This window comes from Prinia subflava, chromosome 7 (genome assembly GCF_021018805.1).
Source record: "Prinia subflava isolate CZ2003 ecotype Zambia chromosome 7, Cam_Psub_1.2, whole genome shotgun sequence".
Taxonomy (NCBI): Eukaryota; Metazoa; Chordata; class Aves; order Passeriformes; family Cisticolidae; genus Prinia; species Prinia subflava.
This window is the reverse complement of record NC_086253.1, coordinates 23,716,174-23,742,032: the sequence shown is the minus strand read 5'-3', so window position 1 is coordinate 23,742,032 and position 25,859 is coordinate 23,716,174. Positions and strand designations below refer to the sequence as shown.

Sequence of the window (25,859 nt, the reverse complement as noted above, 5' to 3'; positions counted from 1 at the left end):
GAAAAAAGAACTATAGAAGTCATGTGAACTCACCTACTCTAACACAGCACTGCCGACACATCCTTTACCATTCAGACTAATCCAGGGACACCACAAAGAGTTTACTGACATGTGAAAATTCTAACAGATTTCTATTCCAAACAGGATTCTTGTTTAGTTTCTGGAATGAAGGGCATGTCATCCAGACCTCTTGCTTGAACTGTGACGATGTAGCACTTAGTTTCTTTCAAGTATTGGTTTTAACTAATGGGCTTGGGGTTTTTCCCTCCACAGCTCAAAATTTACTACAAATAAAGAAAGCACCACAATATTTCAGCTGATTTACACAGAAATATATTCCTAAATAAGGATTTAAAAGAAAACAAAAAGAAGTTTGCTTCTAAATCAAGGTAAATAGGGTAAACCTAAAATAGCTCATTGAAAAGCATTTAAGCAAGATTTTAGAATTACAATGAGCTGTAAGTTTGCTACAAATTGCAGACTTGCTAAGAAGGAGAAACTAGCAATGAGTTAATTTTATAAGCATGTAACATGAAGAATCCATTGCATCATAATGTGACTGCAGCATGTCCTGCCAACTGCTACAGAATTCCATACACTGAATATTAACAGTAACAGAATTTAAATATTTAAATGCTAATAAACTATTCAAGCAACATAACACTATCATTTAAGTGCTTGTATTTCATGAATTTGAAAACAGTTTTAAGTTTGTGATGGTTTTCTCATTAGGTCATTGTCAATTCCTGTAATTAATGTGACTGTTAGAATGCTGGTTTATATGTTGTACACCCAAAGGTACAAGTATTCTTTTAATGAAAGTTTTAGCACAGAATTAGAAGTTAGCAATAACAAAGATTTTAGAATCCCAATGCAGAAGACTACACACTAAAAATAATCTTTGGCCAGATTTCTCTCCTTAAATGTTATTTTCTTGCTCTTTGTTGTTTACAGTGGAGACTGAGCTGTAAAGATTCTTACCTCACTACAGGATCACTCTCTAGTAACTCGGTGAGCCGCTGCAGTTGTTCAGGTTCAATGGATCGTCCCAGCAGGGCTTCAGTGTTAGTGTAGATTAGAAATGCTGACACAGTTCCTAACAAAGTTCCAACACCTAGAGACCCCACACTGTCATAATATGGGTTTCCTAAACAAGATAGATCAAATCAGTTTCACAGAGTATTTCTAAAACATAGCAGAGAATTCCAATTTCACACTGAAAAGAGTACACTGTTTTGAGGGATTTTCTGGGTTTTGCTTTATGGTGAGATTTTTTTGGTTTGTGGTTTGCTGGGTTTTTTTTAGTTGGTAATTTATTTGACTTCTTTTTTCTTAATTCAGTGGAAATTTTTTCCTACTGAGGAACATGGTGAATCTGCAACAAAACAATTTATTATAAAACAAAGCCGTAAGTCCCCCCGTCCCTTGACCACTCCTGTTTCCTGCAGGACTAATAAATTAATAAGCTCTTGTCTGTATGTGTTCCTGTATTAGTAAACATAAATTTATACACAAAGTTACATACACTGAAACATAGGTAGCAGCACAAAATCTAGTGTTCTTTTATCAGTAACTCAAACATTTGGAAGTATTAACCATTTCTGGAATACAGTACCTATTAATAAGTTTCAAACATTTATTCATGTTCAGACCTACAGAAATACTACTGTTTTTAAGCTGCTGAAGGAAACTAGAAATGAAATTTGAAAATTACTTCTGTATAAAAAAATGAACCTTGCAATTAAGTCACTAGAAGCCACAAGACACAAAATTCCATTATTTATTCTCTTAAAAAACTCAGTACTTAAAAAGGGACGAATAAGTAATCATCTTTAGAAAACTTAACTATGCAGCAAAGGCATACTTTGAACTACTTGGCATACAGATCACCTTACCTTTAGTAAAAAATAACTTAGTTTGCATGACAAAATAGCTCAAAAATCTGCTTACAGAGTACAAGTACCAAAAGTGAAGAGCAGTGACATAATTAAGTCAACCAATATAAACTAAATGCTCTATGTCCATATCACGCATGGGAAGAAATCCACATTCTGCCTGCCTCTTGCAGCATTTTACCTGTTAAAGAAGTCAGCCCCATACAGGTAGCAGCTACAGCCACGCTCAGAACTGCTGCAGCGTCCTCCAGTAACACCACATTGGTACTGGGATCACGACTCTGCACAACTGCACATACAACAAAAAAAGGTTACATTGCTTTGAAAGCTTAGCTTTACAACGTTATGCATAGTACTTAAACAACAGCAATTTAAAAGAGCAATTTATGCAATTATATAGATGTAAACTGAATTTTTGCATATGCTCACACTTCCAAAAGCATTTATACATACACAGAACATGCCCAATTATGGAAGCTTCTCAAAAATGGTAGAAAAATTAAAAGGGGCATATATCCTGAAAAATACATGCACTTTGCCAAGTATTTAAGTAGCAGTCAAAACAGTTTTCATCTAATTTGTAAAATGTTATTTGTTAGAATAGAAAACAGATCAATAAAAGGAAAAGGGAAAGCAGAAAATTGTTTCTATCGTAATGCAAATACTAGTGAACAGATTGTGTTTTAAATAACCACATACCTTACTGCTATAATGATACATACCATATTGATAAAATGAAAGACCCTTGGCTCGAGCACTCCTCCGAATTTCATTTATAGCAACAAGCAGGGTGGCTGAAACAACAAAGTTGTTGCTGAAAACTTCTAGAGGAAAAAGGACTTGTTTCCATTTTGAAAAGAGGGAGATTTTCCTTATAATAGCACAGCAACAGATCACCAAAAAAGCTCTGATTACTGGTACTTTGAATATAGTTGCTTTCTTTTCTACAAGAGTGTCTCCCATACAAATCAGAACAGTTATATTCATTGATAGTTTAATACCAAGTCAGTCCATGTCACTTTCCAAATTACATGCTCTTCAACTTATTACATAGACATATACTAAAAAGAAAAGTTTTCACATGTTTCCTTTTGTTTGTTTACAAGCATTTGCAACAGAGCTCAAAACTTCACAAAAACATGTGTAAGTAAGGATAAATTATTACTGTAATTACTGACATTGCAGTCTTAAGAGATTACAAATACTTTAACAGAAACTTGAAACTGCATACCTCCTTCAGATACCAATGACCCTGCTAAAATGCAGTATGCCTGTATGGGAAAAAAAAAGATATGATACTATATTATATTATATGCATATTTCTACAGATCTCTTCACCACAGGCTATCCAAATGTAGCATTCCAGAACCACATTACCCACTGTGCCATGTAATTGTCCTACACAGAAGGAACCAATAATAACTAAATCATGCAATATATTCCAACATAGGAAAGGAGGACCTCTTGGAGGGGAAGATATGAAAGGAAGATGCAGGGTTTGGAGCTGCATTTTGCTGCAAGACCAACTATAGTTTAAAGATTTTTTTTTCTTAAAACACACTTTAATTAAGAACGGTTTGAGTTAATTGTGCTGGAATTCAAACCCACTCAGGAAGTGATTTTCAGATTATGCCACTATTTTTTATCAAGTCACTGGTGTTAAACACAACACCAAACAAGATTAGCTTACCCAAAGAAGAGATTCTACAGGATGAGGGTGGATTAAACCCATGATCCCATGATACCAAGAAAGTCCTGCACCCATCATGAAAATGCCTACTCCACTAATCAGCGAGGCAATATAGCGCATATTTGTGAAACCATACCTAGAAAAAGGAAAGAAAACTATTTTAGGAATATAAGATTCTACATCTCTACAAACATATCTCAAAGTTTGCCATTAATTTGTACATGTCTTAAATGATCATCATGTGACTTGGCATCTATTTAAGACAAAGCTGCTAAACCCCATCTATTCCAAGGGGGAAAAACCCTATGTGAAAAAGGATATCTAATACATGCAAGGACATCAAATAAAAATATTTTTCTGACTAGGATCTATTACGTGGAAGAGGCAGAAGAGCCCAGAATAACTTCAAGAAATAGTGTCGATTAAAATTAAACATAGCAGAAGTGTACCACAAAGAAAAAACAAAAAACTAAAGCAACACATGCACCAAGCCACTGAAACTATGACTCCTGGAGCTTGAAAGAAAATTGTTATTTTATCTGTTATAAAAACAGAAACAATACGTTTCAGAAATGACACAAAACAGCAAATTAAAAAGAACAAGGTGATACACAAACAAGAACTGATCTTACTCCTATATATAGTTACCAAAATCTTTATTTACTCAAAAAGCTTACGGATGACTAGGGTCAGGTGTCCTTGCAGACTGACTGATGCCCAAAGCTAGCAAGGCCTAGTTAAGAGAAGAGGTTAAAAAACAAAATTAGAAACACTCCATATCAACTGAACTTGAAAGGTAAAGGCAGATGTAATTTGTTGCATATATGCTTTGCTACTGGTATCTTATTAGAGCTGGAACATAATCCTCAAAATTTGTCATCTACCACTCCCAAAAAATTGTTAGTTATACCTACACATATAATATATACGCAATTATATGGTGTGTATATATAATTACTGTTAATTATGATTTTAGAATTGCAACTGAAAATGAACATTACATGCAATCAGAAGTGTTGTTGCTGTGCTTCAGCGTGAAGGAATGAAGTTGCTCAGGGAACAAAGCTATTTAAATAAATCCCTCTTGAAGAGAAATTATACTGAGACTGTGGTGTAGTATGGTAATGACAACATTTAAAGCAGTAACTTCACATTGCAACTTTTCAGCATATTTTGAAGGAAGAAATAACCTCTTGCTATCTAAATTGCCTAACTAGGCAATTAAGTATGTTGATGCAGTAAGTCATAGATCTAGACCTGATGTATTAAGTTGTTGATGCAGTAAGTCATAGATCTAGACCTGATGTATTAAGTTGTTGATGCAGTAAGTCATAGATCTAGACCTGAATTTTGCAAAGCATGCATTTTGTTTAAGACTATGGATAATGAAACACAGTAACAAGTATTAAAATACAGATACTTTAGTCAGCAGCAAGGTTTCTCCTGTGTTTTTCCCAAAACTACAGACTCAATTACTTGAAAAAACAAAACAAATTTCATTTCAGTGGAACATTGAACTTTGATATTTAAAAAACAGAATAGCTCTTCAATGTATATAATACCACTATCAAACTTGGTTCACCTATACATTGACACATCTGGCCAAGTGAAAAATCACACACTTTAAGGCTGGTCCCCCCATAAATTTAAGTACTATTGGCTGAATTAGGAGCAACCCTGTCTTCACTTTACATCTGGAACAGCTGAAAGGTTGTGTGAAACCATCAAACAAAATGTGAGTTGTCAACTCAGTCTTTCTGGACGGAGAAGCATACTGGAGCCAACTCAAGCAAAAACTGACAAAACTGTTAACAGACTTTTCAAGATATTCAGTCTGCTCTAAGGTTCCACAGATTCCTCAAATTTGAAGGAGCATTTTATAAGTTACAAGCTACCCAAGGACCCCACTTGCTTGAGCTGCAGGAGCCTTTCCTGTAACCCAGAGCCTTTCCTGTAACCCTTTCTTTAAGGGTTGATTTTTTTCCCCCCAAAGCCTTGCAATATCACTTCAAAGTCTCCTAACATATGCTTCAAGCCCACTACAGAAAAGAGGGGAAAAAACAACATTAATTTTATCCCTTCACATTAATATTACAGGTCCAATTCTGAGCCAGCCACTCCACTTCTCAAAGTAAACGTGCCACGTATGTGGCTACTTTGCTGTGAGACTGATATGTAATCTAGGAATAGAAAAAGAAAACAAGATGCTCAAATTCTCATCATTATTCTACCTAGAGATGAATAAGTAACGAAGTCTGTCACTGTATTACAATAACTGACAGGAAAAGCATTTCAAGTTAACATTTAACCAAAATATTAACCAAAATCATTTTAGTTTCAAGTACCACTCATGATCCCTGAAATAGCTATACAGTTCTTACTGCAACTCTCCTCTTTCAACTTATTTCTAAAAAAATTCAAAATCTACATTCTGACTTCTCATTTTTACACTACTAGAAATTAAGAAGCATCCTATTTTTTTTTATTCAAATGCACTAGAACTACTTTAAGTATCTATTTGTATTCCCAGTTTTATTACAAGTACTAATTTGAGCAGAATGGAAAAAAATACTTACCTGGTTACAAGTGTCTGCTAAAGAATGTATGGCTTCTGAAAACATACTTGCAGAACCTGTGTAAACCCAGGCGAGTAGCTTAAAGAAAAAATTCAACCCATTTCTGAAAACAAAGAGAAGAAATAACAGAATATTTGATGTTTAATATTTTCAGCAAAATCAGAAGTGCTGTACAAACATGCACTATCTGCCAGAAAGGGGTAAACTCAAATACCAGTTTAATAATTAGAGAGCTGTGCAGACATATAATTCATGGAGATTTTCTGCATGGTTACTGTGAAAGAAGTCCATTCAGCTGAACTTGATAAAGATATAGAGTTTATTTTTCAGAAATCATTAACTTCTAAGCAGTCCTAGATAAGTTATACTTCCTGAAAACTACCATCACACTCACTACTCAGAACAACTAATTTTCTACAGTGGGAGAATACAATTCTTAATAACTTCCTTTACTATTTTGTCAATCCTTTGCCTCCTACACATCCTCTCTTAATAAATACTATAGTGCAAAGGTTCCCTACTTCAACCTAGTCTGAGCCATTCTCAGTAGGATACCAATGTGAGACAACAGACAAGAAGACAAGGCTATCACTAGATTACACTGCAAAAATTATCCATGGAACTTCTCCATGAAGATTTTCAGTGTGAATTGTGAAGACATTTTTACAGCTACAGGTTTACTGGAGTAAACATTGTCTTATGTTGCACAAAGGTAACTATTAACACCAAAGTCCAGATCTACATTTTCACTTCAAACATTATCAGAATCAGTAGGTTAACTACTACAAACATACTGCACAGAAAATCAGACTAGATAGTTATAATATCCACTTCTATCCTTTTTAACATAACTTTGATTTATTGCCAATTTTTTAAGTATCTAAATAAATTGTTATAACAAACTATTAACAACATCTTCTAGTGACATATTTTAACATGTGCCAGAAATTATATTCAAGTTAGTGGAAGCAAACCCAGCAGATTCTGAGATGGCAGCTAATATGCTCTGATTTGGTTGGAAACAAAGTTACATTTTACATCAGTGGCCACCATTTCAGAAAGTATTTCCTCTATAATACTGGACTGAACTGACTACTTTAGCTACTCTATTTCTATCTGCATGGACCTGAAAGTAGGAAATCTTAACAGAAAACAAGCCAAACACAGAGTGTTCCAGTGCAGGCAGTCTATACCCTCACACACAGATCCACAGAACAACTCTGCTTTTGACTGAACCACATTTCATCCTCACGGGGGAAGCTTGAAGTTTGTTAAAAGTCCACCAAATAATTCTAACTAGAAAAGTTAAGACAGATTGTTCCTTCTTGACATAAAGCCAAAAGCCATCAAAAAGGCCACAAAGAATGGAGCACTGACAGTGGCCTTGACTTAAATCTCTGAAAAGCCATCAGATATGTGAGTTCCAAGAGTAGCTTGAACTTCTGAAACAGCTCCACAAAAGGATGACTGAGCACCGTAATTGTCTCTACAAACTTCTCCTGGCCCAGCTGCCAGGCACTGTATAAAAATCCCCAATAATCAAAAGGTATTTATGAAAGGAATGCAATGTTTACAGCAATGCTCTACTCGCAAAGCAGGAGGAAAGGTCTGCTTTCTCTGTAGGAGTTTAGGAAACAGAAGGAGGTGGAAATGACCACAACACCCACAGTCTTTTTCCATTAGAAACATCCATGCTAAAAATTCTTACATGTTTTAAACTTAGAAGGCTCTGAACAGTTAGTAGTAAAATACTCAGTAAAGAAGGAAATTTTCAGTCAAATGAGTTGTATTTTTCTTCCCCAAATAAAAGAATATAGTTCTGCAGAAGCTCAAAGAGTTCCTTCCTGCTTCAAACATTTTGTTTCCTGGGCCAAAACAAGTATTTTCCCCTTTCTATTATGCTCAATTATATCAAATGTCTTAAAAAATAAATAGCTTTTATAAAACAAAATGTACTTAAAAACTGCAAGGTTTCATGGCAAGTAAGTTTTAGTCTTCATTTCCTGAGAGAAACTTAACACAGTTCCTCCTATTTCATGCCAGATAGTGTCTGTGATCATTTACTTTATCAGGATCATTAACTTGTTTCACTCAAACTAGTAAAACATGTGAAAGGTAAAAAACTCCAAAACCATCCCCTTTTCAATTAGAAAAGAAATAACAGTATAAAGAGAAGTGAAATATTTTCTCTTGGTTATATGGAAGATTCTTTAAAATGTATTAAAAGCTTCCTCTCAAGAAGGAGCAAGAAAAAAGGACAACTTTAAACACCTGCTTCTTCAGGTCCTTCAAAATTTTAGTTTTTGCTTTAAGAAACTGTATAGTCTGAGCAACTCCAAAAAAATGCTCTTCTCTCATGAGAGATATATTCAATACCTGACCTCTGGGTATTGATCAATATATTCACATAAACCCTCTCCTATCAAAAATAAGCAGATAAATCTATTACTTTTAGTTACAGACACAGGTATCTTTATCTTAAATACACACACTGTTCCTACTTCCTGGATAATATAAATAAATTGCTTTTTACTTACATAAACTTTTTTTTTTTTACTTACATAAACATAACTTTTTTTTTTACTTACATGCAAATAGCTACCATTACCACCTTCCCTGGTCCCTTGAAAAACATAGCTGCTGTACTGGAGCGTGGCTACATAAAGAAATAACAGATTATTTAATAACTATATCTCGATCTCATGAGACACCTACCATACAAATCATTAAATAAAAAACTTTACTATGTATTGCAGAAGTTCTTGAAGGCAACTAATTTACTACTGTATGTTCAGCCAAACTGCAGTTGGGTCTTACATATTTCTACAAATGGTTGTCTATTAAAAGATAAACATTCAGTGAAGTCTCCAGCAGAGGCCACTGCAGCCATAAGGCCCAGAGCCCACTAAGGAATCGTTCTATACACCCAAGCACCTGGATCTAGGGTGTGTGCCTGCATAAGGAAAAGGAAGGGCCAGCAATGCACAGACAAAAGCATTCATCTTCTGGGGTCTTTTTTCTTAAAGGAACTTTAAGAAAAGGTTTAGGTGAGAAATTAGGTGGTTTTAAATTAACAATCTATTCACTACACATAGTAATAGGTTATACTTGAAATCGTGAGTACAGCTGCAATTCTGATAAGAAGGCAACTGAAAAAAAACCCTCTTACTGATGGATTACACTGTCACAGTAGGAACCCACTCAAGCTGTCATCATAACATTTACTACTGAATAACAATCAAATATAGATCTGGTATATTACAGTGCAAAAAAATCTTCTAGTAATATTCAGTTACACAAATTTTCCTTCAAAAAGTGTCATAACACATTTCATGACACCTTTTGAGCCAAACACTTGAAAATATCCTTACCTTAGTATTCCCAAAGAACTCCTTGTACTCCCACAACAGCCTTTGGTTTCTAAACAGATCTGCAGTACAAAATTCACATCATGAATATGAACTAGTAACCAGTAGTTTCAGGAACTGAAGTTTATGTTTTTATGCAGCAGCCAATTTCTAACAAGAGTTGGATGAGCTATCTGTGAAAAAAATCCTCTCTTGATGTTGTTAATCAGAAACACTTGTTATACACTCATGCAAGATGCCAAATACAATCTGTTATGATACTGTACATTGCTACCATTTCTACCAATGAATGATAATGCACAGAGGGAAAATCTCAAAATACACTTCTGCAAATTCAGGCATTTTATTTATAGCCAAAAATTATTCTTTTGGTCAATAAAAATTTCGAGGCTCCTGACTGCATTTACAGATACCTTAACAAGTGTCTGCATTTCTAGCCTTTTTTGACAGAAGGGGGTTCAAGTGGCACAACTGTTTCAAAAAAAATGACCTCTCATTTTAAGGTACACAACTGGACTAAGTATCTTGAAGGAGTATTGCTCTTCTGTGATTTTACCTGACTAGACAGATCCAAATACATTACAAATACTGATTTGGCTGTACATGTTATTGATAATACCAGCAAAGATAACAAAAATAATATTACACACACACAAAAAAAAAAAGGGGGCACTTTTTGGGGGTACTTCTCCCCTTCTGAAATACAAAGGCAATCTGAATTCTTTTCAGAGGAAAATATTATTGAGTAGCAGCATGTGTCTTGGGTTGCAATGCACAATGTAACCAAAAGTATGTATTCTATTACAATCTGTTGAAACCAGCTGGAGAAGTGTTTTTTTCTCTTCTACAACCCATTCCTTTGACTCGGGGGCAGCGGGAAGGGGCGGGTGCCTTCTGTCAATGGGCCAGCTGTTAAAACCAGGTGGGGCAGTGCTCTTCATCTCTTCCACAACCTATCCTCCCTCCAGGGGATATCTTCTGTTAATGGGCCATTAAGGCTCACCACATGACTGATAAGATAACATCATCCCATTGTGAGATGCTCCACACAAGGGGAGGAGCCAAGCATTCCTACTTGGATATAATCTGAGACTCAGAACACCAGAACAGCCTGTTTCTCCACTGGATTCCCAGAGGAAGACCAGATCCATTTCACCGTCAATGCACCCTCAGAAGAAAACTACACCCTTCTACAGGATCATCTCTTCTCCAACAGAACCACCTCTGTCAATCCAGGAGGACTTAATTGGACTGCAACCAACACCCTGACCAACACGGTGTCAGGTTTTATTCTGACTCTGTCAGTGTTTTCTTTTTGTTTGTTTGTTTGCTTTTTTGTACTACATTTTTTTTTATTTTTAATATTCCTAGTAAAGAACTGTCATTCCTATTCTCATATCTTGCCTGAAAGCCCCTAATTGCAAAATTACAATAATTTGGAGGGAGGGGGTTTACATTCTCCATTCCAAGGGAAGCTCTGGCTTTCCCTGGCAGACACCTGTTCTTTCAAACCAATATAGCATGGTATAAAGATTTGGATCAGTTTTAACTCTTTTCAAAATTCTCAATTAGAAAAAATGCAAAAGCATTGAAAATGTGAATTGTCATCTACAAATTGAAAGTCCTCCCCCAAGGAGTATGACTATAGATCTCCACTGAATGTATGTTCTTGCTGTATCACAAAGATGATAAATTGCAAGATACTAACAGACTTTATCTGCATAGACAGTAATATTTTACTCTAAAGTTATGCCATAAAACCTAGCCAGCATTTGCTAGTTCCAAATTTACATGTTTTCAATAAAGTAACACTATCTTGTGGATTCTAACAATCATACTTTGTTGCTACATTTCAAGGTACTTGAAAACTCTATACTCACTTTCTCTGTACTTGATCTCTGCCTCTTTACGTCGCTTTCTTTCTCTGGCAAGAGCCTCTGGACTACCCCAAACTTCAAGAGACCTGCATGAAACAAAAGTAACTTAATGCTTCTATACATGCAACTTTTTTCTCAAGCATAAAACAGTAAGGTCCAATTTTATCTGTACAATATAAATATAATGATCAGGATATAAAATGTGCCCAGATAGAAAATGGAAAATATTATTGCCCTTTCACATTGCAAACTTGACTTTTAAACTCTTACATCATCCTTTTTAAATGTTCTTACTTTGCCTCTACATCCGATCTCAGGTACACCGTGAAAGTCTCAGTGTCATCATGGGGACTTCGTCGTTTAATTTTTCTCAGCTGGTCTAAATCACTAAGGAAAGTGGACAAAGAGTTTAATGTGAGAAAAGAAGCATATTGTTGTAATTTGACTTTTATGTCTGGGTGATGATCCAAAATTTTGATATTATTAATTTGTTGTACAAAAATAAATGAAGTTGTCTACTTCAACCAGAACAGACTGACAACATGAAGCAAGTGATCTCTGACAGGCTATTGAAAACCACTAGTTTTCACATCCAGAAGTCTAAACATTAAATAATAAAATATCCAATGAATGATTGGTATGTCACTGATAACGTCTACATACACTAAACAAGAGGCTTTATGAATTAGCCTCCCTAAATGGAAATCAGAAGTCATGTGACAACAAAATTTAAGAAATTTAATCCCAAAATTTACACTCCCAGCACAAGCTGCAAAACGCTGAAGATAACAAAGCTACTTGGGGAAACTGGTAAAATTTCCTGTGCTGAGCTACACATTAGGACATCTACACCGTTATGTAGAAACAGGAGAAACAGAGGTGTCTCCTCCAGCTAGATTTATGGTCTCATAAGTACAAATAAACTACTTTAAGAAGCAAGTACTAAAACATGAAAATTAAGTGCAAGTTCCTAGTCTACTGTAAAAATAAGCAAGAACTAACTTCAGCCACTTAAAATTAAGTGCACCACAAAAGCATTTAGTAAAAGTTCTTGTGCAAAATACTCTACAATCACAATTATTTCTCATGCACATATGAACAAATATTCAGAATTTAAATCTCAACTCAAACCCATCATACCTGGATTTAAGACAAAACTCATTTATTGCTCTGACTCCAGTGATGAAGTTATTCTGTGTGTATTTTGGTCCATACTCTCTTTTTTTAAGGACTGCTTTCACTTAAAAAAAAAAAATAGATACACCAGTTAAGACACTCATAGAAGACTACAGTAGAAACTTCAAAGAGTAATTCTATCTAGTGTCATATTGTGATATCTCCTAGTGGAAATCTGAAAAACAATGCTTGTCAGTGGTACCAAAAATTGACAGTGAAGAGAAAGGTATCTTTCTCATTGTGGAAATGAGTCAGAGTAGAATCATTTACCACCAAAAATGCTACTTACTAAGCTGTAGTTCAGGGTTCTCAAACCTAACTGCCACAGCCAACTACTTCTCCAACTTTTGATGTCAGAGATGGTGCTTGGCTACATCAAATAGCATCCCTTGGTCTAACAACTGAAATAGCAACAGCTTGCTCCATTTCTATTGTTTCCAATAATCAAGTCCACTTTCTGCACTTTTGACCTTTGCAGAGCATACAGAGAAATGAGACAGATTGTATACATAACTTTTCCCTACTATTACATTCACAATTAGCACAATTAACATTGGGCATTTATAACAATTAAAAACATATGTTCTTTATTTATAATGCTTTTTATGTCTGGAAGATGTAGTCTTATCACATTTTCATGCACAAGGAAAAGACTACCAGACATATTCTAAAAAATTATAAATGGAATTTTAAATTTATGCTATTATTTCCTGCTTGTCTGTATGTACATAACTTCATCTTATTCTCAAATGTAAATCACTGTACACTAACATACATTAAAAACATGCTTATTGGAAGACTAGTTACATTCAGAAGGATATAATGCAACTAATACTGTAATGTGATTAACATTACAGAATACAACTTGAAACAAAAAGCTCAGATTCTACTGGTGAGAAGACTTTACAGCACATATGAACTTCTTGCAAATCACTCAACTGATATGATTTCTACAGCTGGTCTAGAACCACTCCCTAAGTCACAGGATATTTACAGAAAGATACTGCTTTTAAAGACTTTGAGAAAAAATTTCCCAGAGTTCTGCACTGTCTTATTTCTGGTCTTGAAGCTTAATAGCAAAATATATTGCTTGACTCTCCATGATGCACTAAAATTACAGGTATCAATATTTATCATAATAATCTGATTTCTCTCATCCACTTTGAACTTGAACACTTTTTAGTTTTTTAATTTTTTTATTCCCTGAATAATTACATTCATCCCACAAAGCTCCTGAGTAAAGGCAATGAAAAAAACTTTATATATTTCCTAAAAACAGTACACCATTTACTAAGGTTAGAACAGGCTGATAATTTTTAATCAAGAACACTTCCCATATTTAAAAAAAAAATTAACTCAAATTGTATTAGCCTCACTAAAACACAATTAATGGATTTATCAAACACTTACTAATTCACCTTTCAGAAATAAAGGTAAATTTCACTAAAATAAATCATATATGGTATACTGTATATATTGTACTGTAATTGTATATTGCACAGTATCTCAGCAATCCTACCCCTAGTTCAAGTAAAATATAAATGTATAAAACTGTAGTAAATGTGGAGGAAAAAAAACCTATTTGGTATTTCCAAGAGAAAAACAAGCTCAAAAAAAGTCACATAAATAAACACTTTTAAAAGCACATTTTTTTAACATTAGTGAGCCTTTAAAAATATTACTGTATTAGTAATACTTAGTAATACTTGGATTGGTAAGTTTCTAAGTCAGAGCAGCATTTTAAGTTTAGAATTCCACTAAGAAAATCCTTAACATAAACATTTCTCTTTGCACATCTTTAATTAAGGCAGGGAAAACTGTTGCTAAAAAATTTATCTATTTTCACAATTATTTCACAGAGATTTCTCCTATCTACCTTGCATATTCTCCCTACACACATATACTAAGAGACAATAAATCTAAAGAAACTGACATCCCCCTGAACCACTGGGGATGAAAACTTAGAGAAAAGCAGATTTAGCCTGGGAAGAAGTAAAGGGTTAGAGGAAGGTTTTCAGAGTTCATTTTTATTTTTCAGTACTCTAGTCTGATTTGACTGGCAGTAAAATAACCGATTTCCCTCAAGTCAAATCTGTTTTGCCCATGACAGTAAAAAGTGAGTGATCTCTCCCTGTCCTTAACTCAACTCAAAGCCTTTCATTACATTTTCTCTACCCTATCCAACTAAGGAGGGGAGTGACACCTTGGGTGGGCATCTGGTGACCAGCAAGCGTGAAGCCCACCACATCACTACACACAAACAGGAATTTTAAAGAACTCAGATTAGGCAGTTCGTGTCGTCAAAATATATTTAGAAGCAACACTGATTAGATTAACTCAGTAATAAGAAAGAACAGATGAAGACTTAGAGCAAGGAATGGGAAAGATCAAGTATTCAGCTTAGCCACATTAAGTCAGAGAGGGAACGGACATGCCTAAAAACACGCAAGGAGGACAGACTGCAACAACACACGAAAAAAACAAATCGGTCTTTTCATGGTGAACTCTGTAGATTAAATGAAAATTACAAACAAACACTGAAGAGTGAGTAATTAGAAGGAATATTATGTTTGATTTTTTAGGAGTCATTTTCAAACAAACAGTACCAGACAAAGCTGGCACACAAGTGTGTTTTAAAATGCTATTCACATAACTTGCTTACACAATTGAAGAGGAGCCACAGTTTCTTTACACCTTTTTTTTTTTTTTTTTACTACTAGCAAACAGCAGTAAAGTTCCAATAGACTAAGTATTTCTTTACCTTTTACTTCTTTTACTTGGATTGGCTGTTTAGGTGAAGACTGCTTTTGGCCTGCATTGGCTGTGTCTTGTCCTGTAAAATAAAATTCAAGTTCACTGGAAATATGGAAGCACCTTCTTTTCTTTTTAGTAAAGAGTTTGACTGATATAACATCAGAATATATCTTAATCTTGCATTGCACCCTGACAATTAGAAAAGGTATTTGTCAGATTTCCAACATTTAAAGCTCACAAACAAAAGTAAATATTTAATATCAATAAACTCCTAGCAGCTTGCAAAAGAACACCAATTTGCAACATATTTCAGAAAGCACCCCAAATTAAAAAAAATATATTTTAACAGTGCACTTGTGGTTTGGGGCAAGTTTTATGCAAAACTTTAGGTTAGTAAACATAAGTAGTTTTATATGGCTTATGGCTGCTATGTATCAAAGTGTTTCAGAGCTTCCAAGCTGGGATTCAATTTCAAGGGATCAAAGCTTTTTCATTTACAAAAAGTTAGCCCCCTAAAATACAGATTATTTAAACTAAAATCCACAACTCATATGGAACAAGCTGGAGCTGGAACGAAACCAAAGACTTTTAGCTGGTTTTGAAACTTGAGGATATGATTCTACTAGAAAAACCAACAAAATATAATTTACAATAGTGAAATAAATCTTAATATTTGGAAAACTATAAATTACAATAATTTTAGTGAGATTTCTACTTAGAAACCAGAAATACTACTTGACAATTCAAACAAATATTGCATCCTCATACATCTCAACATAGCTTTCAGAACAAAAAACCTTATGGTTCTAACATATCAAACCAACTCCACATGGATATGCCAACATATCCACTCTTTTGTGCCCCATCACTCTATAACATTGGAGGTTTACCACACATTCATAATCACTCACAAAATTAAAACTTACCTTATTGAAAGTGATATATATTAAAAAAAAATGAAAACTTTTTTTAGTAGTTTAGCATTAAGTAATGAGGTACTCCTAGCCTAACATGCTACTTAAATTACTTAAAGATCAGATTCTCTTGAAGCTTGGACCACATAACTATGTTTCAATAAGGCAATGAGTTAGTGCCCTAAAAGCAACTGAGAACTACAGCTAATAACAATTCAAGGATAGTTTCTTGGAAAAACAACACTTAAAAATGTATGAAGTTGATCTTACTACACAGCAAATAAGGTTGTACCATAACTAACTAGCATTCCTTAAACAGTCACCCATTTCACTTGAAAATAAAAGAAACAAAATCCCTTTGATGTTCCTTTCTTTTCTTACCTGGTTTAAAATATCAAGCAGCTGATCTATCAATATTCATGATAAAAAACTTCCACTAAGAGTGCTTTGCAAAAACTAAGTAGCAGCTTCTTTTCAAAAAACATGCACAACCATTTATATTATCAAAAGAAATATCACAAACATTATTTAACAAATAATTGGGTCAGAAGACCTCAGGGACAGTGAAAAGACATAAAAATACTAAGATTATATCCATGCACAGAGATCTACGTACATCAAGTAACCTTCCGAAGTTTACTACCTCAGCTTAGAGTCAGAACAAAATCACAGTGCATCACTGAGGAAAAAGGATACAGAACACTTCCATTCACAATCACTGTTTTTCAGACAAGTAGAGGTTGCTACGGTAGAACTTTCAGGACTGAACAATGTTTAAGAGTCACTTTTGTACTTCCAAACATCAGAATGTAATCCTCTTAGCTGGCTACAGTTACTAGCTCTTAAAGACTGTTGTGAGCCCCAGGAATTTAAAAGTTACTAAAGAAGGAACAAATATCTGCTATCCTGAGGAGGAAAAGAAAATTTTCATTTGAAGACCGCTCCATTGTAAACAAAAGCACAAAGAAAGAGAGCTTTCATTTTGAAAAGCATCTGTTATCTCTTAAGCACAGTCTTCCGAGCCTGTATCTGTGCAGTCCCACAGTTAACAAGCACCAAAAATAGAGGATGCTACGATAGGAGCAAGGACAAGATAGTTCTGAATTTCACAAGCACCCAACAAGCACAAGACTGACAACTGAACAGCAGGGAGGGTCAGGTTATGCACACGATATCAAATGTTTCATGTGAATGCTGCAGTTCTAACAACTGTCAGATTAGAAAGCTCCAGCAGATCAAACAGCTCAACCTTCTTTACCAGTCATTTATAGCCTGGCCTTGAGATGCCACAATGCTCAACAGTGGCACTCATTCAATCTTTATCATTAATTCCTTTGATACAGCACACCAGAAATACTACCAAAAACATTCAAATAACCAAGCAAAGTGGTGAAAGATGAGTAATATATTCCATTTCTTATCCCTTAAATTACTTAATCCCTTTCAACATCCACATTTTTTCCATCACTTTAAATTTGATTACTCTAAACTTAAATCCTTAGATTACCAGAATGACAAAGAAATAAATTTCAGCATTCCTCCCTGCTTATGCATTTGAATTCCCTATACAGATGGCCCACAATCAAAAATACTAAGAATTCTGCAATCGTAGTATCATCCAATTGAAAAAAACCCCAAAACATTACCAGTAAATATATTCAGCTTTTACATTTTTATAAATACTCTTCATTGTAGCTTAGTACTACCTGTTTCAGCTTTAGGCAGGGTTTCTCCACGGGCTGATCCATTTGTACATTCTGATCCAGGATCTTTCTTCTGACCATTGGAGGTATAAACTCTCACTTGACTCATCAACTGCACAGGCAGGCGATTACATGGTAGAATGTAAGACAGGCTCACACTTTTCATTGAAACTTGCCATCCTAACAAGGAGAAGAAAAAAAAAAGCTGTTTCAGGCAGCCATTTGGGAAGGAAAAAGAAGGGAAAGAGGTCCTGCTCTGGCAGCATAAGTTATGGAAAGTTAGCCTGCAAGTATTGACCTGTGCTTATTTAATCCATGTTTATGAATTAAAAAATGAGAGTACATAGCATGCTTTGACTACCTCCCTTCAAACATCCACTTTTAAATTTCATTCTAACATTAGGAGGATTTTCCCACATTCCAGTATGCATTTTTTGCAGAGACCCCTGGATGATCTTAAGGGTTAAAAAAAAAAAAACCAAACCCAAAGCTACTTCACAAGATTGGCTTTCTGATACATTAAACTTCATTCTAGCCATACTGCCTCAAAGTCTTTAAAAACCATATATTGATAAAAGAACAAATATAGACCGCTACAAAACTATTAGCCAGTGTTGCCATTTCATTTCACTCTGTACAAATCACAGCTTACCAACAAAGAAAAACTGAACTTTGTGCAAATTATACAGCTGCTACAGAAATCATGTAGAAAAGTACACAGCATCATACAAAACTTTTTATAGGGAAGAGGCTTAAATTTTGCAGCATTCACAACAGACAAATTACAAGATAAATATGTAAAAAGTCCATTAAGAAACCACCCTAGGTAGGTAATCGTCCATTTCAAAACATTAGCCAAAAGCAGGGTTGCTAATACAGGCCAACCTGTATTAGCAATCAGTTTCATTTAGGGATCACACCACTTTTGTAGAGAGTAAATAACACCTCCAACCATAAATGCAGCAGGGAAACTAGCTGCTTTGGAAAGCACTCACTAAAAAAATAAATACTTTTTTTAAAACAGTTAGGAGGTGACAGTAAATAAAGTCATCCGAAGTATGACCACTTAACTATGAATAGCGCAACTCTCACCAAAAAAAGATCATATTTTACAGAACTGTCCATTCTGTAAGTCTCAACAGCTTTCTTTTTTTTTTTTTTTAGTCTTCAGCACACCTGCATGTCTACACGCACCAGCCTGAATCTTACTGAAGGAAAAATTTCCCCCAAAAAGGACAGGTCTTACTGACAGCTGTCGCAATGTGACCAAAGCCCTTAATACTGAACTCAACGCAGTGCACTGAACTTACTGATTACCAATTTATAAAACGCTACAATAAATACGTGGCACAAGATGAGCAGCGTTGTTTCCTAAGCTTCGGTGAAACTGGACCAATTGAAAAGGGGAAACTTAATCAGCACATTTAGAGGGCATTTTTCCTACTAATTCATGCACACGCTAAAGAAAACCAGCATTTGCTGCAATTTAACCGTGACTACACGAAAAGGGGCAAAACTGCTCATAATTCAAACTCCCTGAAATCTGTGGACTAAAGGAAAAGCCAGGGTTCTCTCCTCGGACCAACACAAACCCTGAAAAAGCTACATTTTATGTAATTACTGCAAACTTCGGCCCCGGCACGGGCCGACGCGCCTGCTTTACATCAGACGGGGCTGGCCCAGGGCGGCCGAGGACACCGGCCCCGCACTGCGCTCGCCAAACACCCGCACGTTTTCCTTCTTTCCACAGCCGGCCCTCGGAAACAGCCGGCGCTCCTCGCTGCAGGGAGGGACCCCGGCTGCCACCGCCGCCTGCGAGCGCCGGCACTCGCCGCGCCCCAGGCAGACGCGGAACTCCGTCACAGCTCCCTCCGAGCCCCGGCCGGCGCGGTGCGGCGGCCCGGGCCCCGCAGGACTCACCGTGGCAGGCGCGGGGCCGCGGCGCCGCCTGGCACCGCAGGTACAGGCGGTAGAGGCCGCGGCAGCCCCGCCGCTGGGCGGCCAGGGCCGGCATCATGGCGGCGGCCGCCGGGCAGCGGCCGGCGGACAGGCGGCGATTCGCATCGGCGGAGGCCGGCGCGGCTGCGGCGGAGCCCCGCTGGCCCCGGGCGGCGGCGGCGGCCGGAGGCCGGTGGTGGGCGGCGCCGCGGCACCCGGATGTGCGGGGGCACCGCGGGGCCGCCGCTGACTCACCCGGCCCCGCCCGCCGCGCCTGCGCCGGGCCCGAGGCGGCCCCGGGAAGCGGCCCGGCCCCGGCTGCCGCACCTCGGGAGCAGCGCCTGCTCTGTTACTGTGCCTGCTGCAGGGGTAACACGTACGGGTACGTGCAACAAACGAACGCGCCGTAAATTTCTTAGCACAGGGCAAAACACATTAATGATTTTTTAATAGGGTCACAGAAATAATTAGGTTGAAAAGACCTCCGAGATCATCGAGTTTAAGCTATGACCGAGTACCACCTTGTCGAATAGACCATGTGTGATAAATGCCAATAACTCACTTTTTGAAATTTATGAAAATTTAATAAAGAATAAAAATTGGTTACAAAAATTAATACAATAATAAAAGTTTAAAAAAAGTTTTCAGAGACAGGACAAATAATGAGGCAAATAAGAGCAAAGTAGGTAGCCCGGGTCTACCGTCCCCCCTCCTTCCCAGACAAAGGCTGAGAAGGAGAAGGGCACTCTTTGGGAGGAATGTCCCCTTTTTGAAGACCAAAATTTCACGATTGTGCAATCTTTATCTTAAGACAGACCCGTTTGCCCAGAGTCCCTCTTCTAATCTTTGGCGTCCAGGTGTCTGGCTCGATCAGGTGGCCCTTGTGGATTCAGTCTGGTTTGACCAGGTGGCTTCTGTGGATGCAGGGAGATATGCCTCTTGTCTTCTGAAAGTCCTAAGGGGGGGGTTCTCTTCTTCTTGTTGTAACTGTTATCTCTGTTGAGAAACACCTCTGGGCCTCTCCCTTTTTTTTTTTCCTTCTTGAGCTAAAGAAAATATCTTACACACAATTCTTTTATTACTAAAACTTAATGCTAAAAATTACATTTACTATATTATTCAAATGTCAATACAGCATAACTTTTCTACCTAGCATTATTGTATATAGTAAATATCTGCATAGAGCCACACACACAACAAGCCTTTTTCACAATCCCCCCTCTTTCTTTTTATAATAAAATTGGCTCGAGCGGATATTTACTGCTCTCTTGCATCTCTTCTATGTTCATTTTCTTCATAAATCAGTCTAGCTTCCTGGAGGGGGTCTTCTACTCTGTTTTGTTTCTTTAATACTATAATCTTTTGTACCGTTTTTGTTGTATCCATCTTTTAATCCAAGGTTACTAATTGCATACCTTGAACTACACTAGTAATTAATCTGATAAAACAAGGGATCAAACAAGGGGGAAATATTCATAAACTGATCCCCTTCAGGTCTAGGCAAAAAAGAAAAATTCCTGACTGTATGATTCTTAGAATACAGCTCTCTTTCCACTGAGAGGGAAGTTTTGGATATGCCCTTTTCCTACATATCTAGAACAAACCGTCTGGAGCTTTCCCATAGTCTAATTTTTGCTTATCCATATTCTCCCAAAATTTAGAAATCTCTGGGATGCTAACATAAGGATTTTTTTCTGTATCATTACATTGAAAAAACCTGATTTTATTATTATTTTCACAATTTCCGTTTTTTTTCTTTTTTCTGGGTCCAGTACATGGTAGGTTCTTCTGGGATCCACCATACAGAGGTTCTATTACTAACCTTGTATCTTTTACAAGGGGTTTTTCCTACTTCATGAAGGAACTTTTTTCCTTCACACCAAAGACATTCCTCCCCTATGACCACTGAACTTAAAATCCATCCCCCTGGCCGATTTTCTCCCCTTATACTTGTTTGGTTCCACTTAAGGAGCTCGATTGGGCCTAAGCTGCTGCCTTTCCATGGCCATTCTTCTGACATCAAAGCCCCTCCACAGACCCAACAATTGGTTACGTTAAGTTCCTTACTTATTCTTTCTCCCAATTCCACAAACAGATTTTTACCCATCCGTGAAATATCTATTTCTTTCTCTAATTGTTGTTCCAATTTCTTATACAAACCGTCAAGTGAAATTGGTACAGGTTTAGGTGGTGGTGTTGGCCTAATTTTTTTATCTATCAATTGTTCTTTTACCAAATTCTTTGCTTTACTCCCAGTAATGTGGGTGAAACACATCCATTTGTCCCCTTTTGCACATTCACTTCCCCTTAAATTTTCTGCAATCCAATACTTTTCCAATTGTACATGCAGTTTCCTAATCTGGAAGGGTTATAACAGTGACTGTTGATATGAGTGTGAGAAATAAAGAAGGAGCCTCGGTGTCTTTTCCATATACAGTTTTTGGTAACACCTGTAGCATGGCCTGGTCAGCATCCCAAAAGGGAAGAGCCAGAAAATGAGTGACAGAACCAGGAGAGGTCCAGTATGGCTTATACTCCCACCTCCCATGCCTATGGGGTTGCAGCCCACAGCAGGTGTATGTGATCTTCTCGGTGGCGATTATAGAGGCCAATCTGGTCTTGCCCTCTCCTCTATTGTCACTTTCTCTTGGCTAATTTCCAGGCAAATCGTTTCTGACACTCTTTAATGGTGGTCTCCCACTTTTCCTCAGCCACCTCTCATTCAACAGGCACTAATAATTCCCATCCACACAACAAAGTTATTATTTTAGTTGTTTCAAATTCTTCTTGGATAGGGGGCTCAGGTGACACTCTACGCTTCATGCAACGAGAGCGTCGTTTGTGTGAACTACAGTACTAATTTTTCCCACAGCTCAAACATTTACATTTACACCAACCAGCATGTCCAGTATTTGGGTGAATCAAACAGGGTATTTTGGCTTGGCAATGTATGAGGTTGTCATTCCCCCTCCTCTTTATATAAATCACAGGCTAAGGCAAAAACACAGGGGTTTTCTGTCCGAAACAATCCCGATCCTCCTGTCTGTGGTGGAAGTATTCTTCCCTAGGGAGGGTACCGGAGGTGTCTCAAAGTTTTCCCAGGTGGTATTTGAAACCACTGGTGCAAACTCGGTCTAGCTTCCCAGTCTGGTGTGATCCTGTGTATGTTTCCTGGATCATGCGGATCTCCCCAGTTCATCACCTCTCATTCCCGTTTTAGGGTTAATTTCGTATCACCCGGTTCCGATGATATTGTCCACTCCTTAGGCTTCCTACAGGTCCTTTGATTCTGCTGGCGTGGATCCACCCTCGTTCCTTGGTCTGGATCGCAGCCTCGGTTCTGAAAAGGACTTTCTCATTTTGGAGTTAGAGATATTAATCACAACAATTTTGATATGGTGCAATTTATAATTCCTTTGAATTATATTTTGACACAACATAATCTATCTGTGTGTGCACCATATAGCTGACAGAAATGGCAGCACATTAAATTGATCATAGGTTTTAACAAAATCTTGGAATACAAGCTGCACAATGCTAAAATGTTGTTATAAGTATTACACCTAAATTTTATATTATAACTAAATTCTAAATGATAACAATAAAATGGTCCTGTCTTTGTCTGAAAGACAGGTGTCTGCCAGGGAAAGCTGGAGCCACCCTTGGAATGAAGAATTCAAACTCTCTCCCTCTGAATTATTGTAATTTTGAAAGTTAGGGAGCTCTCAGGTGAAGATATGGGACTATAATAATAGTTCCTTTCTGGTGTGTATACACAGGTTAACAAACAACACCAACCCCAACATTATTGACAAACAGAAGCAGAACTCAGGAACACTTCCCCAAGGACACCCTGGGGCTTCTGGGATTTCCCTCTTGGGGACAAAGATATTCATTCTCTTCCCGGACTCCAATGCCCAGAGGGGGCCAAGGTCAGGGGGGTCCTGGTGCAGCTGCCTCACAGCTTCTGCTAGGGTTTTCTTACAGAGCCAGAGCTGCTGGGCCTGGGGTCCCCAAAGCTTTGAATTAATTGTTGTAACACTTTTGGCATAAAATGTGTTCCTTTGCCCAAGTCTTTCTTATTAACCATTCTATATCTTGGACTAATAATTTTTTTTTTCCGAAAGGGTTTTACTTACCACATTAGCAGTAGCCTTGGCAGTGGGAACTGCCTCCACCCAATGAATTAAATGGTCTGTTATTACTAATATATATTTTCATCGTTGAACTTGAGGAAGTTCTGTAAAATCTACCTGGATACTTTGAAATGGTCTAAGGGCTAATTCCCGACCTCCCCGGGTGGTTTTCCTCATTACTTTCTTATTTATCCTTTGACAAGTTATACATTTTTCAGTTATCTTCTCTGCTATCCTATAAATCCTAATGTATTCATAGTTTCCTAGGAAATAATCACACAAAGCTTGGGTACCTCAGTGAGTTTTCTGATGCATGTCTTCTAATATTTTTCTAGTAAGTACTTTATTAAGTAATTGCCTTCTATCAAGAAGTTTCCATTTCTTTGATTCATCTGGTTCACCTCCTATCTCTTTCAATTCTTTTCCTCTGTTTCACTAAATTTTGGAATTTCCAACATCTCCTCATTGGTAGTTAATACCAACATTACTTTTTCCACTCCATTCTCTGCTGCATCCTTTGCTTCCTGATCTGCCAAATTATTTCCCCTTACTTCTGGAGTTACTCCCTTTTGGTGACCTCTAATATGTACTACAGTTATCTCTTCAGGTAATTTTAATGCTTCTAGGACTTCTAAAATGAGCCCCTCATGTACTAATCCTTTTCCTCTTGAATTCAGCAAACCTCTTTCTTCCCAAATTTTTCCAAAGGTATGTACCACTCCAAAGCAATACATGCTGTCAGTGTAAATTGTACCCCTTTTACGTGCTAAGTGTTCCAGTGCCCTTTTTAGAGCATATAATTCACAGGTTTGAGCTGACCAGTTTGAAGGTAATTTCCCTTTTTCAATAGTTTGCATGTTCTTCCCATCAATTACTGCATATCCTAACATTCTTTTCCCTTGTAGGCATCTGGAGGATCCATTCACATAAATTATTTCTCCTTCTAGAAGGGCCTGGTCCTCAAGGTCTTCTCGAATCTTTGTCTGGTATTGGATAATTTCTAGACAATCATGTATTAAGTTATCTGTTGGTTCCCTATATAAAAATTGAGCTGGGTTCAGGCTTTTATTTACTTCTAATGTCAAATCATCACTGTCTATCAAGATCGCCTCATATTTTAGCATCCGAGAGCCTGTCAACCATTTTTCAGCCTTTTGGTTTAACACATTTCAAACTGCATGAGGCGTGCACACAATTAGTTTACTTCCCTTAAATCTTGTACCAGCCTGTAACTTCCATCAAACTTTTTTACTGGAGGAATGGGGGTATTATGAGGAGACATACGGGGTTCTAGTGTACCATCCCTTATCAGTCCTTCTATTACCAGCTTCAAACCTTCCCGTCCTTCTAATGAGATAGGATACTGACGCACCCGTATGGGACAATCTTCTCTTTCAATTGTAACTTGTATGGGATCAATATTCAATCCTCCCCTATTTCCTTCAGCAGTCCATACCTCCTTCTTAATTTTCTTTTTATCCTCCTGTTCTAATTTCAATATTTTAGCTGTCATCTTCCCATTTTCTGGTATAACTCCTATTCCTAATTTTATTTGGAAGTCTCGTCCCAATAAATTACTCCTTGTTCCTGGGACTAACAAAACATCTCTTATCTAAATTCTGGTATCTCTCTATATCACCGCATCCCTGATGACAGGCAAAACTCTTTTCTTGCTCCCACCACTCTACTGCATCTTTACTTACACCATGCCTTCCTGAAATATCTACCAAACAAATTCTTCTTGCTATTGTACCTTCCACAAATTCCAACTCTTCCTCCTGTCTGCATCTTCCAAAATATTTTCTACACATCTAATTTTATAACATAGACTA

General features: G+C 37.1%; 1 protein-coding gene across 1 annotated transcript in view; it reads right to left on the bottom strand.

The window, feature by feature from the left end:
• The window catches only part of SLC30A9 (solute carrier family 30 member 9), a 31,105-nt gene extending 10,978 nt beyond the window's left edge, over positions 1-20,127 (bottom strand). Inside the window, exons 1-15 of the mRNA XM_063401847.1 lie at positions 19,874-20,127; positions 17,957-18,133; positions 15,344-15,415; positions 12,547-12,646; positions 11,701-11,793; positions 11,410-11,492; positions 9,533-9,591; positions 8,750-8,817; positions 6,162-6,264; positions 4,263-4,318; positions 3,586-3,721; positions 3,127-3,166; positions 2,618-2,689; positions 2,077-2,184; positions 982-1,147 (exon numbers count right to left, since the gene is read on the bottom strand). Of these exons, the coding sequence (XP_063257917.1) occupies positions 982-1,147; positions 2,077-2,184; positions 2,618-2,689; positions 3,127-3,166; positions 3,586-3,721; positions 4,263-4,318; positions 6,162-6,264; positions 8,750-8,817; positions 9,533-9,591; positions 11,410-11,492; positions 11,701-11,793; positions 12,547-12,646; positions 15,344-15,415; positions 17,957-18,133; positions 19,874-19,970 (1,430 nt within the window). The 5' untranslated portion in view covers positions 19,971-20,127. The remainder of the gene's footprint in view (positions 1-981; positions 1,148-2,076; positions 2,185-2,617; positions 2,690-3,126; positions 3,167-3,585; positions 3,722-4,262; positions 4,319-6,161; positions 6,265-8,749; positions 8,818-9,532; positions 9,592-11,409; positions 11,493-11,700; positions 11,794-12,546; positions 12,647-15,343; positions 15,416-17,956; positions 18,134-19,873) is intronic.
• Positions 20,128-25,859: the final 5,732 nt, after the last annotated feature.